Here is a 19,029-nt window from a genome sequence, read left to right on the forward strand (position 1 = left end):
TTCTAGCTATCTGAGCACTTAAGAAATATTTCAATGCTAAGTACAATTTAAACAGCAATGGACAAAGACTTGACTTGGGGTGATGTAAACACACAATACAATGTACACATGTGTTGTAGAATTGTGCCCTTGAAACCTGTATAATTTCGTTAACAAGTGTCACCTCAATAAATTGAATTAAAATATATATTAAATTAAGTAAACAACATAACACATTGTAAAAGTTTTCAAAAAGATTTACTCTTTAAAAAATAAAAGTAAGGCTATATGGTTAATATATATAAGCTGCAGCAGTATTGAATATTACAGGACTTAAAAAATGACAGAATATACTTTGTCTATGGTGAAATCCAATATGATAATACCATTTCAGTATCTATTACAATTAGCCTAGAGATGATGAAATCAGAAATTTAGAATTTTAGAGGATATATTCTTTTAAAAATCTTTATAAACATAGTTCAAATATTAACTATGCAATTTTTAAACTTCTTTAATTCTAAAACTATACTAATTATAACTTATTACATTAACAAAGGCATGTCATTTATAAAATCTTTTTAAAAAGTCAATTCAACAGCTAGCTTTTCCAAAATATTTTTGTTTCAGATGTTGATGACTAAATATTATTTGCTAATATTTTATATATATATATATATGTATATATATATATTTTATCCTCATCTGAGGATATTTTCCCATTCTTTTTAGAGAGAGAGAGGGAGAGAGTAAACATCAAGTGATTGTCTCCCATATGTGCCTGGCCCAGGGACTGAACCCACAAGCGAGGTATATGCCCTGACTGGAACTGATCCCACAGTCTTTTGCTTACAGGATGATGCTCCAACCAACTTCCCCACACTGGCCAGGGTACTAATATTATATATTAGTACTTAATTTTAATCTGCATAATTAGGATGCCTACCTGATCTGAAATGCCATTAATACACAGAGTGTTTCATAACTTTGTGAAGGTTTAATAGTTATACTTAAGTATTAATACATTCAACATTAGTAACAACTATACTAACTTAAATTTCATAAACACAAAAAGACATCTAGTAGGATACAATGTCAACCATGATAAAAGCTGTTCTCATAGTATTTGAAATATGGAATTGGCAAATACCCCTCTTCTTTATCTATTCTTTGAGGGTAAATTTAAAAAAATTATGACTATAAAATGCTAATACCTTAGTAGATATTAATAATTTAACTGTATAAAATTACTTATTGATATTCGTTATTACTTAAAATTGCAATAAAATTAAAATAGAGATGTCATTATATGCGTAAGCACTATATTGATAGTATATTAAAATAATCAGAACTAATTTACTGAACAAATTAAAATGAATAAAACTTGCACAAAAAAATTAACAAAATACACAAAGTCAATCACTTTTGGGTTAAAGATTTGTAATTTTCCCAAGTATTTAATTGTGAACAATAATATTCATAAAGATGAAATAATGTCAAGTATACAGTATAATGTCACCATTTCAATGATTTCACATGGGAAAATAATAGTTTTAAGAATAACGTGTAAAGTACTGAGAAAACATGAAAATTAGTCTGATGAAACAAAAAGTAGATACTGGATTAATGAAGTTTTAAAATAAGCTTGTAAATTGTATTTGACTTTTATTTCTAAGCATTTAATCACCTCCTTAAACTCAGTCTGAAAAACTGAAATAAACTGGTTACAAAGCAGATAAAAAAATATTTTATAAAAGTATTTTCCTTTTCAGCCCACTGTTGAAAATGTTCCCAAAGACCTTGTATTCTTATAAAATATTATCATGCTAACCATTTTCAGATATTGCTGTTCTAATAAATTGATTTTATGCAGCAATTAAAATGAAAACTATTAAGCTTGTGTTACTATTATTGCATTTCAACTGGGGAAATTGAGTCTTCATAATATCTCTGCAATAGAAGTTGGTAACAAAGGTTTTTATCACTCTTCATTTCACTGGCTAAGAAACTGATAAATGAGAATAAAATAAATTATTGAAATAACTATCATTAAGAGGCCTATCAAGATAGCAATGTCAATTTGGACTTTAATCCTACTGGTATTGTCTTCAAGGAACAGAATTGTAATAACCAGTGAAAACATTTAAAAGACAAATCGAAAAAAAATTAGACACTATATAAAATTGAATTATCACATTTATCACTAAAATGTACACTATGTTTTTATAACTAACAAAAGCATACTTTAAGATTAACAAATTACAATATACTATGAATACATTATTAACTTTTGAAAAAAAAAAGTATTTTTACCTGTAATTCTTATTCATTAAAGATACCTGCTGAAATAGTCATCATCTGAGATATTCAATTGCTTGGTAGAAGACAGTGAAATTAGCTAAGCTCAAAGTTCTGAGCTAATGACGTGCCATTATATAATTTCACTTTTTACCTTTCAATGTTGCAATAGGTTTTTATAGAAAAACAGGGTACAGCATTTACAACAAACACTATTTAAGATTTCAGTGTAAAGAGAACAGAAGGATTGACTGGTAATCAATTTCAAAACCAAATCATTAGTAATCAAGATTGCACATAAGTAATTTTTCTTCTGTATAAAAACGTGCTGAAATAGATTTTTCTGCTATATTTCTTATGAACAATCCTTTCCCTCTGAAATTTAAAATGAAGTAAGTGTCCCTACTTGCATTTTTCTGCAGGTCAGATGACCAATTCAAGGCTACATGTAAAATGAATATTTTGGGTCAATTACTTCAGTGTTTTCTTTTGAAACTTCATTCACACTATAAACATACCATGGGATGGGTAGAGGAGCTATATGGAGAAAAATGTTCAGATTCATTTCAGCCAGGACACATTCTTTCTTTCCAATAACATTTAAAAGCCAAAAATTTCAATGCTGGTTTTCATAATTTAATTTTCAACTTAAGAATACTTGTACACATATTATAAAAAAGCTGGAAAGAGGGTGTACAACAAGGCAGTAGTAATGAAGTCACCAGTTCTCAATACCCTCCACTTAGATATTCAGGATAAAATTTAAGATACTAATCATCATAGTAATAAATAACAGTAAAACATCTAGTGTACCATTACTGATCATACACTGGGTTGCACGTATTTTAGGTAGTGTGCTAAGAGTTCCAGTCGAAAGTTAAGACACAGTCCCTCCTTTCAAGAAGTTCAACTGTCAAAGAAACATATTGAAGCAAATGTTTACAGAACTATGAAAAGTACTAGAAAAAAGACATCTACATGACTCAGTGGCTGTATAAAGAAAGGACCAAACCACTATGAAAGTGAGATGCAAGGAGGCAGTGAAGACACTACAGTGAACTTGGCTTGCACCAAGAGTTACCAAACAAGGGAAGGGGATTCAAGGCAGAGCAAAGGCAAGGAATACAAAACAGGATGGCAATGATATAAAACCCTGAGTGATCTCATATGATTGGTATGTAGGGAACAAGGAAGAATAACTTGAAGACACAATTGAAGAGACAGCAGGAGCCACTTCAGGAAAAGTCTTGATCGCCATGCTAATATGTTTATGCTAAGAACTTTACTCTAAAAACTATTAACATAGGAAAGTATGATCAGATTTGTGCAACAGAAGAAGGATGGTATTAGAAAAGGCTCTAGTCAGAGTGCAGATTGAGACATTAATGCCTGTTTGAGGTAAAGCAGGAGCAATGTCATGGAGAAGAGAAAGTTTAGGCAGATGATAAACAAGGTACAACCAACAAAATATAAGTACCAACTGGATAAATGTAAATGAGAAGAGCAAATATGAGCCCCCAAATGCCTGCCTTGAGTCAGGGTAATGCCATTAACCAAGACAGAAAGTTCAAGTGGACACAAACATTTTTTAAAAATTAAAATAAATAAATAATGTAAAATATTTACAATCCAGAGCTGCTCAGTTTTGTGTATCTCATCCTTAGGTACAATTCCAACCATCACTTTTATACAAATAACCCCAAAATCATCATCTAGAGCATGACCCTCCAAGGTCAAATAAATATTTTCTTAAGATTCAAAGGCCCCAAAAACCCCATATTAAAGAATCTACTTAACCTTAACTTGCATTTCCTAAATTTATTTAACTATGGAAACATCCCCCCGACTGACAACTTATAAATTGACATTTGCTCTGTAAAACATTTTGAAAACACTCACCCAGTTACCTCCTTTTATAGAAATGTAAGAAATTGTAAGAGTATCTGTAGACAGTTAAATGTGCTGAAGAACAATGTGAACAATTTGATTTTCTCAAGGTCAAAAAGCATCCTTGTTTCTGCTACTAGGGATAGAATATGTGGCATTCTGAACTTATCTTCTCAAAAGAACATGTAAGTATAACCATAATGAGTAACAGAATCTCAGAACTCTAGAGCAAGTCAGCACTCACATTTACAAATAGGAAACTAAGGCTCCAAGGACACTACCACTCCCCTTGGTTTTCCTCCCATAACATTAGTCACTCTTTTTTCAGTTTCCTTTGCTAATTCTTCATCTCCCTAACCTTTTATTATCAGGTCTGCCAGAGCTCAGTCTGTAGACCTTGCCCTCTCTCTCTACTATACACCTTGGTGAACTCATACAGTCCCATGAGTTTTTTTTTTTTTTTTAACTGAATCTTTTTAAATTTTGGGACAATTGTATATGCATATGCAGCTGTAAGAAATATAGAGATTTTGTGTACCTTTATCCAGCTGTAAGAAATACAGAGATTTTGTGTACCCTTATCCAGTTCCCCCAATAACATCTTATGTTACATACCCAGGATACAGACAGTGATTCAGAACACAGACCTTACTCGAATTTCAGCTTTACTCGCATTCATTCCCATGACAATTTAAAATGTTAAATGATTATTTACAGCCTAGAACACTCCCCTAAACTCATAGAGGTTAATGACAATGACATCCCCACTTGAACTTTTAATAGGTATCTCAAACTAAAACTTGTTGCAAAATCAAAGTCCTCATCTTCCCTCCCTAATCTACTGCTCCTGAGCCTTGCCTATCTTAGTTAATATCAATGCCATCTTTCCAGTTGCTCAGACCAATAACTGTGGAATCATTCTCAACACTTTCTTTCACACTTCACACCCAAATCAAGCAATTCAAAATATATCCAAAATCAAACCTCATATAGTCTACAGTGTTAGCAGCTTAGCTTAAGAAGCCACCATCTCCTACTTGGATAATTGTAACAGTGTCCCTAACTAATCTCCTTGATTCTGCCCTTGTTCTTCTACAGTTAATTCCCAAGGCAGCAGCTATAGTAGTAATATAAACACTTTTCTGTATTTAAGGTTTTATTTTTGATTGTGGGTTTTACTGAGGTACAAAACACTCCTCTATTCAAAATCCCTAATGGTTTCTTATCTCATATTAAAAGCCAAATTCCTTAAAATGATCTATAAGATCCTACATGGCCCATAGTACTTTGCAGGCACCAACTCCTACTAGTCTCCCTCTTGTTCAATCAATGGCAGCCTAACCAGGTCTCTTTGCAGTCCTTCCTCCAGGTCATTACCCAAATATCATCTCAGTGAGGCCTTCTCTGACCACCAAATTTTAAATGGCAGCATACAAACTCTCAATCTGTATTTTTTTATCCCCCCTCCTTAACTTCATTTTTCTCCATAGTGTTGCCCACCACTGAATACATTATACTTTTAATTACTTTTTATTATCTAACTTTCCACTAAAACATAAGTCCCATGAGGACAAAGAGTTCAGTCCATTTCTCTAGCACCTACAACAGAGCCAGTCACAAAGTAGATGCTCAAAAAATAGTCATGAATAAATAAACGAGGCCCAAAGAAGTGAGTGTTTAACCAAAATGTGACAAAATAGGCCAAGAATCCATATCTCTGTGGTTTAGGAGTCACTTTTTCTAAGGATGGTGATGGACTCAAACTGACCCAATCTCACTTTTTATTCAGGGGTAACCAAAAGCCCACATGCAGGAAACAGCAATTTCTGATCAAGTAAATAAACTGTTTAGAATAACTTGATCAGATCAGACTCAAGCTAAAACTCATTATTAGCACCACATTAAAATTCCACCAACTGTCTACAATAAGCAAGTTTTATACTAAGCACCTTAAGTGTTTCATTTAAACCAATTTTTAAAAAAGTTATGGATGACAGAACTTTAAGTCTAAACAAGACAAGGAGCTTGATCATACTATAAAATAATGTCCTATGGAAAAACACAAATAAGTACTCCTATACTGTTATGTAAAGAATGTAGTTTATCCTATTTCTGAACTATAACCAAGGTAAAATAAATATCTGTAAGTGAAAAAGGAACTTATTTTAACAATGGAAAGATGTTTCTGGGCAAAATTTTAAAATATTTTAAAAAACTGAACAGAAAGAAGGCGAATGACAAAATTTTCCTAGAGACAGATGAGGAAATAAATAGTATATCACCATCCACCTATAAGCCACTGTCAGAGCTTTTGGAAATCATTAATTTACAGTAGAAATTAATTTGGAAGTTTAAAATGTATGGATTAAGCTCCTTTTTATAATTTTTTTGTTTTGAAATAATTTCAGATTTATAGAAAAGTTGTAAGAATAGTCCTAAGAACTCCTGTATTCCCTTCACCCATGTTTCCTAATTGTTAACATTTTCTCACATTTACTAAATCATTCTTTCTCTCTTGACATCTGAGTCTATTTACTATTATTTTCTGAGCTATTTGAGAATAAGTTACAGACAAAATGGCCCTTTATTCCCCAAATACCTGTGAATGTTTCTTAGAAGAACAGAATATGAAGGACCCGTGGACATGAACAATGAACGGTGTGGGAGCTGACTATGAAAGTGGAGGGCAGGCTGGGTGGAAGGAGGGATGAAGGGGGGAAATGCTGGACAACTGTAGTAGCATAAACAATAAAATATTAAAACAAAAATATTTCAGCAAAAAAACAAAAAATGATTTCTGTGCTTGCTTAAACCAAATGCTAAAACAGTCTAGGTCTCAAATGTTTCAAAACTGGAAGTAAATTCTTCCAGGCAATTTGCTTTTCTAGAGCTCTTTTATGAAGTCACATTCAAACAATTTTAGAAATCAAAATGAAAATCAAAGAATGTTTGGATCCTTTAGAATCAGTTTTTCTATTTCTAAGATTCTTTCCTAAAAAAATAATCAGCTAAGCCAGCAAAGACACACTCAAAAGACTGTTTATCTCAGCATAACTTATAATTTTGAAAAATAGAAAATAAGCTAAATGGTCTACAATTGGGATATGTAATAACACACGACTTTAAAAAAAGGTATTACCAAATTGTTGACTATTAAGAATAAATGTTCAAGTTATAATGTTAAAAAGAGAGAGAGAAAAAAATGTATATTAAAACAAATAAAAAATTGTTTATTCAGTATATTCATAGAAAATACTGAAAGGAAATATACTAAAATTGGTTATCTGGTAAAAAAAAAAAAAACAAAACCAAAAAACAAACAACTAATGGATTAAAATTCCTGATAACTGCAAGGAACACCTTACATAATAGTCATCTAAATTGACTTTGAATGTTTAAAAAAAAAATAGTTCTAATTTTAGAGTAAAAAACACTACTGCCTAATTATTTTCAGAGCCTGTCCATCCTATGGCAACTAAGATCACAAAAGGTGTTTTGCCTGTCTTGAGAATTTAAGAAATTGGGAGAGTATAAATAGTGACCTTCCAATTGTGCTGAAGGGAAAAACAAAAGATGCTCTAAGTAGATATAGCTGTTAATCAGCAGGTCAAATAATAAGGCTTCCCAAAACAAAGCAATGAACCTATTTATATAATAAAATCTATAGAATTCATATGAAATTATTTATTAATACATAATTCCTGAGATATTTAAACAGTACAATTTTTAAAAGAAAAAATAACTTCAGAACTGTTTAGTGGATTTAGTTGTAATGTAACTAAAATTTTTAAATGTTAATTAAAAAAATATTCATGTATATGTGAAAAAAAATATATATGAAAGAAACAAGTACATTATTGGCTCCTGTAGTTTTTAAATGTTACCTTTACCCAAAGGAACTACATTAATGACTAAGTAGATATTATGTGTTAACAAGACAAATATGTAACTTTAAAATTTGTTTTATGATCAGCAAGAGGTGTTGTTAATCCTTGACATCTTAGAACTCATGATTATTAAGATAGTGTTAATAATAATAATCCCAAACTAAGACAGAGGATACAATAATGTCTAATGGTCTAAACAACAGCCAAATTAAAAAGTTCTAAGTAGGTTGCTATAGAGTATCTGTACAGAACTATAGGAAATCTCTTGGAAGTCTTAACAAAACAAAGCAAACACTAAACAGTGTTAAAGGATAGAAAAGAATATAAAAACAGACATCATAAAACCAGTAAATTTGGAGAACATAAAACAATCAAAATTAATTTATTAAAAATAAAAAATCTGAGAACCAGTATTGTTGAAAAACTACAGAGTTAGAATTGTGTAATATATTTTAAATGACAGTAAAAATAACTGCAATTTTGGAACGTAATTGTAGAGACCTGTTGTTCCAAGGACATGAAAATAACCATGGTTTTCTAACAACCAGAGCTTTTACATTCCTTGGACTACATTCATGCTAGGGGAAGAGTAAAGGGCAGCAGCCAAAATGACTAAATTTCAACTTGGATATTGAAGCATTGATTTGAAGGGCTTTTCTTGGCCAGAAGTGACCCACAAGCTTAAGATCAAGAGCCAAAGTCCCCAGTGGAAATTTGTGCTCAATTTGGTGGGCTTTGAGACAGACCATCTCTGGCTAAATTAGCATCAACCTTATGGGAGGCCAGCCATGACATATGGCAGTCTCCCCAAGATCTGATTTCTTGAGACCACAACCTAGAGCAGGTCCCACTGTCAAATTATTCACATTCCTTGGAAAGAGAGAACAGGCATCACTTGTGTCCATCGAAGGGGGACACTGGCCAGGTGTACCCTGGATATTTTTTGAAATCTCTGGGCTGCTTCTGCATCTGAAAAATAAGAAAAATAGCACAATGACAGACAGCAAATGAAGAAAAAGACAATCATTGGGCCTAAACACTTATAAGAAATTAAGAAAGCAGACAAAACAGAAAAAAGACAAACAGCCATATCATTTGGAATGTATTATTCTAAAGGCAGGTACAGCAGTGAAAAACAAATTATTTTAAGCAAAGTAAGAAATGACTATAGCAACAAAAGTTATTTTGGAAAGAGCCAACTGGAGAAAACAACATATGTTAAGATATGTCAACCTGACACAAAGATAAGGTGGAATAAGAATCTAGTCCCATTTGAAGCTGAAAAAAGCTGAATAATGAGAGCTAGTGTCATGAACTTGGCTGCTTAACTGCCTCTGTGTAAGAAAACATCTCAGAACTTTGAACTTAGGAAATTCCAACTTGTCTTGCACCAGGTCACGAGCTCCATAGAGCAGGAACCTATTTCAACAAGCAGCTTTAAAAAAAAAACAAAACAAAATACTTTAATATTTTTTCATTTCTATTAATGATACATTTCAAAATGCAATAGTCCTAAAATCCATCAAAGTAAAATGCACTGAATAAAAATTAAACTTACTCAGAAAGATGTTCAGAAGTTGGGACACAAACAGAAACTGAAATTAGAAAAAAAGTTTTATATTTAAAATAGCATATGAAATATGATGAGAATAATGATTTCATAAAGAACCCATATGGTGGCTGACCAAAAATACTGAAATAAATATCAAAAACCAAAGTAACACAATTATATATACACGTACCTTTCTCTACTACAACTTGGCAAGTATGAGTTTCATGCTGACTCAAGTGCGTAGCCATATTATCTAAGCCAGAAACATCAGCTAGGAAATCACAATTAAGGCACACTAGAGTAATGCCCCTATTAAAAAAAAAAGCAAATAGTATAAAAGAAAAAGGTTTTTTTATCTTTTACGAAAATCCATATAAGTTCAATGATTATTTTTCCATACTTTGCTTTTTGGGTCAAACTGTCAATCCTAATTTTGTTACATAAACTTGGTACACTAAAATTGATTCTCTAGAAAATGACATAGCCATATTCAAATTATGCTAACATTTACTTACAGAAACTATTCTTTATTTTGTCAACTTTTACTTCTCAGACCATTTGCTAAAAGCTGGGAGTCAAGAGACCTACAGCCCAGTGTTGGTTCCACTAACAACTTTTGTCACTTCAACCAGTCACAATCTACCTGTGCATCTGCCCTTCTGCAATGTAAGGGGATAGTATTCACTCACTCAATACATACTTACTAAGACTATCCTTATACACACTATGCTAGTATTATACTATACTATGAATATAAATGAAAAATAAAAAACAGTCTGTGCTCTAACAAAGCTTACATCTAGTGTTTTATTTAGGTGAGAAAAAATTAGAACAGAAATATTAAAACTTTAATATTTAAAGATTAATATAGAGCATGATGTAGCTGTCATCGATTATGTACTATGTGTTAAAGGTTTTCTATATATTATTTTGTTTGATTCTCATAACTACCCAAGGTGGTATTATTCTCATTTAACAGTGAATTAATTACAGTAATTAATTCACTACTGAAGTCCAACAGTTGAGTTCCTTAGCATCCCTGCATTGTAAACTGGCCCACTTGCTGGGGCCTGAAGTACTTGTTTCCTTACCAAACACTGGGTGCTGTAGTTCTTAAGTGAAATATGTAATGATCATAAATATTCAAAAAGCCTAGGAAACAATTATTTTTTTTGCATTTAGGAATAGTTTTTATACTCATTAGATCAAACTATGCATTTGCTATTTGAAATACTTATTTATTTATTACTTATGTTATTGTTGTTCAATTACAGTTGTCTGAATTTTCTCCCCTCCCCCCACTCCATCCAAACCCACCTCCCTCCCTTGCTTCCACCCTCCCCCTTGGTTTTGTCCATGTGTCCTTTATAGTAGTTCCTGAAAACACTTCTCCCCACTGTCCCCTCCCCCTCCCCTTTACCCTCTGGCTATTGTTAGATTGTTCTTAACTTCAATGACTCTGGTTATATTTTGTTTGCTTTTTTCTTTTGTTGATTATGTCCCTGTTAAAGGTGAGATCATAAGGTATTTGTCCCTCACCACCTGGCTTATTTCACTCAGCATAATGTTCTCCAGTTCCATCCATGCTGTTGCGAAGAGTATAAGCTCCTTTCTTTCTGCAGCATAGAATTCCATTGTGTAAATGTACCATAGGTTTTTGATCCACTCATTTGCTGATGGGCACTTAGGTTGCTTCCAGCATTTGGCTATTGTAAATTGTGCTGCTATGAACACTGGGGTGCATAGGTTCTTTTGAATTGGTGTTTCAGGGCTGTTACTATTTGAAATATTTAAACATAAATGGCATATTATAGTATGTAATATTGGCCTTAAGATTCTCATTAAAAATGTGTTTAAAACTTTGATTTTTAGTTGAAAGATATTTTAAAATACTAAGCCTGCAATAGTATGTAAATGTTTCAGAAAACTTAGAAAGCCACTATTGGTTTAATTTATTGTATTTCTAAGAGTTAAAAACTTGGGAACTTCATAGGTAAAGCATGTGAAGTGCTGTTTAAAAGAATAAAATATATATTAAATGTAAAAATTATGTTAACTTGTTTAAAGGAACCTGAATTGCAAATAAGACTGTTTAAAAAACTTCGTCTGTTCAACTTAAATGAACTTTATCAAACATTAATTAAAGACCCTCTCAAAAGTGATTAAAATGTATTTGATTTCTAAATGGAATACTTTTAAGTTAAACTAAAAAACTTAAGGAAAGTTAAGACTTAAATACTTAACTTTAATGATTAACTACATAGTCTTGTCTATTAACAAACTGCCCTCGCAGATACTCCAAGTGGTCTCAATGGTAAGTAGTAAGGAGCTAAATGCCTGTTCTACTGGATATAGTTAACTGGGCAGGGGTAGAATGACTAAATCAAGCCTTTTCTAAACAGGGATTTGTAATTGGGATTTATAATAAAATTTCTTGATCTAGAAAAATGTAGGAGGCTGGAATACTATATTTGGGTCATCAATAGAGAACGCTGGTGGGCATAGAGAAAGGAGAACAGAACCCAAGTCTAGAGAAAATAATAAAGACAAGATCATCCTGCTTTAGCAGGTTAGACTACAGAGAAGCCATGTCAGTAAAAAATGGCTTTCTGTTTCCCTTGTTTGTTCTGGCTGTACCTCCTGCTCTTACCGGTCCATGAGATTCTTTAAAATCCTGCTAATATATTGTTTTTCCTTAGGTTAAAAAAAAAAATCATGTAATGCTATCATTGTTACTGTCAATTTAACAAAGCATAAATACACTTTTGAAATTCATGCATCTGTAACTCACCCTACTGTTGAAGGTGAGAAGGAGGATATCTCCAATTCAACCTTCCTTCTGTATCACCTGATTTTATACAAAACATCAAAGGTTCTCCAGTGCCCTCCAAATTAAGCCTAAACTCCTTAGCCTTATTATTGTCATCTCTAAGCTCAAAACTATTCCCTCAGACTTCAAACTTACTATATAAACTCCACGCTCTACTCATTTACTACTAGCTATTCCATCTGTATGCCTTTTACTTTTTCATTTCTGTACCTTTATTCATGCCATTTCTTCCAACTTGAAAGTAACTGACAGAAGTCACTGTGCCTCTTCTATTAATCAGTATAAACAATATTCATGCTTTAAAGCCAAGTATAATTAATACCTATCCAAATTATTCCAAGTAATCTCTCCCTTTGAAATAAATAACACCCATTGCACTTATTAAAATCTTCCTTGCATTATCAGTTATTTAAGTTCACCTATATCTCCCACACAATAAAGTGCACATTACCTGAAGATTGGTTCTAAGACTTCACAACTTTCATCTCTACAGGAGTTGTACACTATGTACATGACAGAGGCATAATACAGAGCTAAATAATGAATATTCCTTTTCAATAAAGTAGTATTTACAAGAATTACGGTTCTATACAATTGTAAGTATGCTATATTACATTCACAAAATTGACCAATTTTTAACTTAATATATATTCAAGTTGAGAAAAACCTCAGATCTTTAAAATAATGTAACTCACTTTAAAACAGAACACAGTTAAGCTTGACAACAGTGAGATAAAAATCACCCCACCAAAAAAGTCAAACTAAAATCTTATCTTTTGAATGCAAAACTCTTTAATTCTTGTAAAACTTTTTAGTAAAGTCAATATCTAATAGTTTACTCCATTTCACCAAATTCAGTAAATGTTTTAAAATTAGCCCTAAAAAACTTTTTAAATTAAAAAAAGATCATACACCATGACCAAGTGGGATTCATCCCAGGGATGCAAGGATGGTACAATATTCACAAATCAATAAATGTAATACATCACATAAACAAAAGCAAAGACAAAAATCACATGATCATATCAATAGATGAGGAAAAAGCATTTGATAAGGTACAGAACCCATTTATGATAAAAACACCCAGCAAAGTGGAAATTGACGGAGCATTCCTCAACATAATAAAGGCCATATATGAGAGACCTATAGCCAACATCATACTCAATGGACAAAAACTAAAATCTTTCCCACTAAGATCAGGAACAAGACAAGGTTGTCCACTTTTACCACTTCTATTCAACATAGTATTGGAAGTTTTAGCCACAGCAATCAGACAAGAAAATAAAATAAAAGGCTCCCAAATTGGAAAGAAGGAAACAAAACTGTCATTGTTTGCAGATGACATGATAGTGTACATAGAAAATCCTATAGACTCTGAATTTGGCAAAACAGCAGGATACAAAGTCAATATCAAGAAATCAAAGGCATTTTTTATCCCAATAATGAAACATCAGAAGCAGAAATCAGGAAAAAAATCCCATTTGATATAGCAACAAGAAAAATAAAATATCTAGGAATACACCTAACCAAGGAGGTAAAAGATCTTTACTCAGAAAACTACACAACACTGAAGAAATAAATCAAGGAAGACACAAGCAAATGGAAACATATACCCTGTTCATGGGTTGGAAAAATTAACATAATCAAAATGTCCAAACTACCCAAAAGCAATTTATAGATTCAATGTAATACCTATTAAAATACCAGTGGTATATTTCACAGATATAGAACAAACACTTCAAAAATTTATATGGAACCATAAATGACCCCAAATAACTGCTGCAATTTTGAGAAAGAAGAGCAAAATAGGAGGGATCACAATACCTGATATCAAACTGTATTACGAGGCTACTGTAATCAAAACAACCTGGTACTGGCATAAAAACAGACAGATAGACCAATGGAACAGAAGAGAGCCCAGAAATAAACCCAAGTCTCTACAGTCAATTAATTTTTGACAAAGGGGGCAGCAGTATAAAATGGAGTAAAAACAGCCTCTTCAACAAATGGTGTTGGGAGAGCTGGACAGCTACATGCAAAAAAATGAAACTCGAGCACCAACTTACGCCATACATAAAAATAAATTCAAGGTGGATAAAAACTTAAATATAAGTTGTGACACCATTAAAATCCTGGAGGAGAACACAGGCAGGAAAATCTCAGATATTTCACGCAGCAGTATTTTCACTGATATGTCCCCTAGAGAAAGGGACATAAAGGAAAGAATAAACAAATGGGATCTCAGCAAAATAAAAAGCTTCTCCATGACTAAAGAAAACAGTATTAAAATAAAAAAAGAATCAACTGTATGGGAAAACACATTTGCCAATGATACCTCAGACAAGGGCCTGATCTGCAAAATATATAAAGAACTCATACGACTTCACTCCAGGAAGACAAACAACCCAATTAAAAAATGGGCAAAGGACTTGAACAGATACTTCTCCAAGGAAGACATACAGAGGGCCCAGAGACATATGAAAAGATGCTCAGCATCACTAGCCATCGGAGAGATGCAAATTAAAACCACAATGAGGTACCATCTCACACTGGTCAGAATAGCCATCATAAACAAAGCAACAAACAACAAGTGTTGGAGAGGATGTGGAGAAAAGGGAACCCTAGTGCACTGTTGGTGGGATTGCAGACTGGTGCAACCACTATGGAAAACAGTATGGAATTTCCTCAGAAAACTAAAAATGGATCTGCCTTTTGACCCGGCAATTCCACTGCTAGGATTATATCCTAAGAACCCTGAAACACCAATCCAAAAGAACCTATGCACTCCAATGTTCATAGCAACACACTTTTCAATAGTCGAGTGCTGGAAGCAACCTAAGTGCCCAACAGTAAATGAGTGGATCAAAAAACTATGGTACATTTACACAATGGAATTCTATGCAGCAGAAAGAAAGAAGGAGCTCCTACCCTTCAAGACAGCGTGGATGGAAATAGAGAGCATTATGCTAAGCGAAATAAGCCAGGTGGTAAGAGACAAATACCATACAACCTCACCTTTAACAGGAACCTAATCAACAAAACAAACAAGCAAAATATAACCAAAGACACTGAAATTGAGAACAGGCTGACAGTGACCAGAGGGGAGAGGAGAGGGAATTTCAGGGGAAAAGGGTGAAGGGTCTGTAGGAACAATTATAAAGGACACATGGACAATAATGTGGGGCTGGGGGTTGGGCTGGAGTGGGGGGAAAAGGCAGAAAACTGTACTTGAATGACAATAAATTTTTTAAAAAAGAAATAAAGTGTAATTTATGCCCAATACCTACTTATTCTCATTAACAAATGACATTTTAACATAAAAAAATAAACTTTTTAAATTTAATCAAATTTTATTTGATAGATGGGACCCACTGTCCACATAAATGATTTTCAACATATACTTTAAATTATTCAACAAATATTTACTGAGTGCACTAATCAATGTTTGATGTAGACAAAAATCCACACCCCACACATTCTAGTAAGAGGACACAGAAAACAAACAAACTAGTAAAGTATACAGAATATCAGATGAGGAAAGATGATCTAGAGGAAAAATTAAGCAAATGAAGATGAGATAGGGAGTGCTGGTGAGAAGCACAGAGGAAAGGATACAATTTAAAATTTTTGTTCTCATTTTACAACCTAAATGCATGATGACTTCATCTCGACATCACTTTGTACCACTGAACACATTTCTCAAGAGAATATAGGCTAGTCATACCAGTAGTTTAAGGATACAATGACTGAGACTATCAATATGCAATATCCAGTAGCAATCACTTAGATTTCGAAAATTGGACATCCCAACATCAGGTTAAAAAAAAAAGTTGTAACAAACCACAGTGAGTTACCACTTCACTCCCACTAGGGTAGCTATAATCGAAAAGAGGTAACAAATGTAGGCAAAGATGTGGAGAAACTGGAACTGCCAGTAAAAATGTAAAATAGTTGAGTACTCTGTAAAACAGTCTGGAAGATTCTCAAAGGCTCAACACAGTTAACACATAAGAAATGCTGAGACAAAAACTTGTACAGAAATGTTCATAGCAGCATTATTTATAATGGCCTCAAAATTAAAATAACCTAATGGATAAAAAGAGCAGGGTATAGCCATACAATGGAATACTATTTAGCAACAAAAAATGAAGTACGGATATATGCTACAACACAGATGATGGATGTCTTCAACATACTAAATGGATGAAACCAATCCCAAAGGAACACATATTACATAATTCTATTTATATGAAATGTCCAGAATAGGCAAATCTATATAGACAAGCAGAAGATTAGTGGTTACTTAGGGATGGGGGAGTTGGAAGGAAATGGAGATGACCAAACGGATACAAGTTTCTTTTTGGACTGATGAAAATGTACTAATTTTAACTGTGGTAGTGCCTGCGTAACTCAGTAATATACTAAAAACTATCAATTGTACAATTTAAGTGTGTGAACTGCATAGTATATGAACTATATCTCATTAAGGATAATATATTAAAAATTTAAGTCATACCATTTTTCAACAGAAAGACTTAAAAGAAATCGATTAATTACCTGAGATTTTCTGAATGCTTCTTAAAAATACAAAACCTTTTACTTGGACGGTTACTGTGAAAGCTGGAGAGACAAAACAGATTCTATTAATTTTATTCTACAATAGTCATAATTAATTTATAGCTGTATTTCAAGTCCATACTTAACTTTCTAGCTTTGATGAAAAGATCATGATATAGTTTGTCATCCCTGTGTAATTCAGTATTTTATTTTATATTCCATTTTACCTATTTATTTTCCAACACAATTTCCCTAAGCATATGCTTATATTAATAGTAATCTCATCGTTGCATAAAAGGAAATAAAATTTTATTAGAAAATAAAGCACAAGTTAATTTAGTATCCATTAAGAGTTGAAAACAATTTTAATTTTTTTGCTAATATTTTTCCTATAATATGAACAATTATCAAGAATAATCATTATGCCCTGGCAGGATGGCTCAGTTGGTTGGAGCATCATCCCGTATACCAAAAAGGTTGCGGGTTTGATTCTCGGTCAGGGCACATACCTAGGTTGCAGGTTGGATTCCTGGTTGGAGTGCATACAGGAGGCAACTGATTGATGTTTTTCTCTCTCCTTTCCTCTCTCTCTAAAATCAATAAAAACATATCCTCAGGTGAGGATATAAAAAAAGAATAATCATTGTTTTTTAAAAACATTTTCCAATCTTAACATGCTCATGTGGGGGACGAGGGATAGAATCTAAATGATTTTAGAATTAATAGTACTCAAGCAAAATGCCACTGTTTACCATGTATAAAATCAAACATTTAAGAGAGATTTTTGCAATTACTAGTAGAGGTAATTAAAAAAAAATAAAGCAGAACCACTACCCAAGCTTTGTAACCAGTTATAGCTTTTATATAGCATTTTAAATCTGGTAAAGATTGCTTCCCTATCATTAGTTTAACACAAGATAAAAGTGGAGTCATGGATTTAAAATCACTTGGGAGCTCATTTAGAAAAGCAAAGTCTTGTGTCCTCCCTCAATTCTACTGAATTAATCTCTGGCAATGGGGCCCAGAAATGTCTTTTAACAAGCTTTTTCAGTAATTCTTATGCAAGCTAAAATTTGAGAAGCAGTAGCCCTACAGTGCATAGATAACACCCTCAGCCCCTGAGCAGCCAACTAAGCAGGTCACTCTCAGATACGAGGTAACTATCACCAGCACAGCATGTATGTATGAGAAAAGACATAACTGAGTATAATTCCAAGAAAATATCCTCAGAAAATTTCTAATAGTCGTTTCTTCAATCAGGGGATAACTTCTATTAAAGAGCTTATAAATTCAAGACATCACCACAAAAATAATTAAATAGTATTTTTAGAAGAAAACATCACACGGTTGGTAAACACTGAAATTATATGAAAAAATTTATGCACACAACTGTGTTTCCTCAGAGGAATGAGTCGCAAATTTTATCTGACTGCCAAAGAATGTGAACCAAAATAAGTTATTAAAAAAACAACCTTATTTCTTTTCTTAAACTCTGACTGTTTTGGTTCATTTGTCTATTTACTAAGAGAATAGAAGGGAAAAATTATGCTTTAGGGCCTCTATGATGTCTTCCATTTCTGTCTATAACTTGTACCTTATTAAAACACTGGTACTTTTAAAATTTCAATTCTCTGAATCCAGTTTTGATTGAGTTCCCTATCTATAAAAAAAGACTCAGCCCTGACCCGGTGGCTGAGTTGGCTGGAATGTCGTCCCATATACCAAAAGGTTGCAGGTTCGATTCTCTGACAAGGTATGTGCCTAGGTTGTGGTTCTATCCCTGGTTGAGGCACATACAGGAGGCAACGACCCATGTTTCTCTCTCCCCTACCTTCTATCTAAAATCAATACACATATCCTCAGGTGAAGACAAAACAAACAAACAAACAAAAAAAACCCCCCCAAAACTTATACTGCTTCTTTATTTGTATTTATACACAAATTGCATACTTATGGTTTTGTGTATTTTAGGAATGAGTCTCTTGCTAACAAATAAAAACTACCCTTCTTCCAAATAGCTCTTCATGAAGTTAACAATA

At 32.9% G+C, this 19,029-nt stretch overlaps 1 protein-coding gene across 12 annotated transcripts in view; it reads right to left on the reverse strand.

Annotated features, from left to right (window-relative positions):
- ZNF280D (zinc finger protein 280D) overlaps positions 1-19,029 on the reverse strand; it is a 108,080-nt gene that overhangs the window by 21,044 nt on the left and 68,007 nt on the right. For 7 of the 12 annotated variants that reach the window (XM_045201083.2, XM_045201088.3, XM_045201084.3 and 4 more), the window contains 4 exons: positions 17,500-17,580; positions 16,991-17,053; positions 9,794-9,912; positions 9,610-9,646 (listed from right to left, as the gene is read on the reverse strand). The exons of 1 other annotated variant lie outside the window; for it this stretch is intronic. In XM_045201083.2, the coding sequence (XP_045057018.2) occupies positions 9,610-9,646; positions 9,794-9,912; positions 16,991-17,053; positions 17,500-17,580 (300 nt within the window). 4 more of the 12 variants (XM_071221979.1, XM_071221980.1, XM_045201093.3 and 1 more) reach the window with 4 other exon arrangements.

The sequence above is a fragment of the Desmodus rotundus genome, chromosome 7 (genome assembly GCF_022682495.2).
Source record: "Desmodus rotundus isolate HL8 chromosome 7, HLdesRot8A.1, whole genome shotgun sequence".
NCBI lineage: Eukaryota > Metazoa > Chordata > Mammalia > Chiroptera > Phyllostomidae > Desmodus > Desmodus rotundus.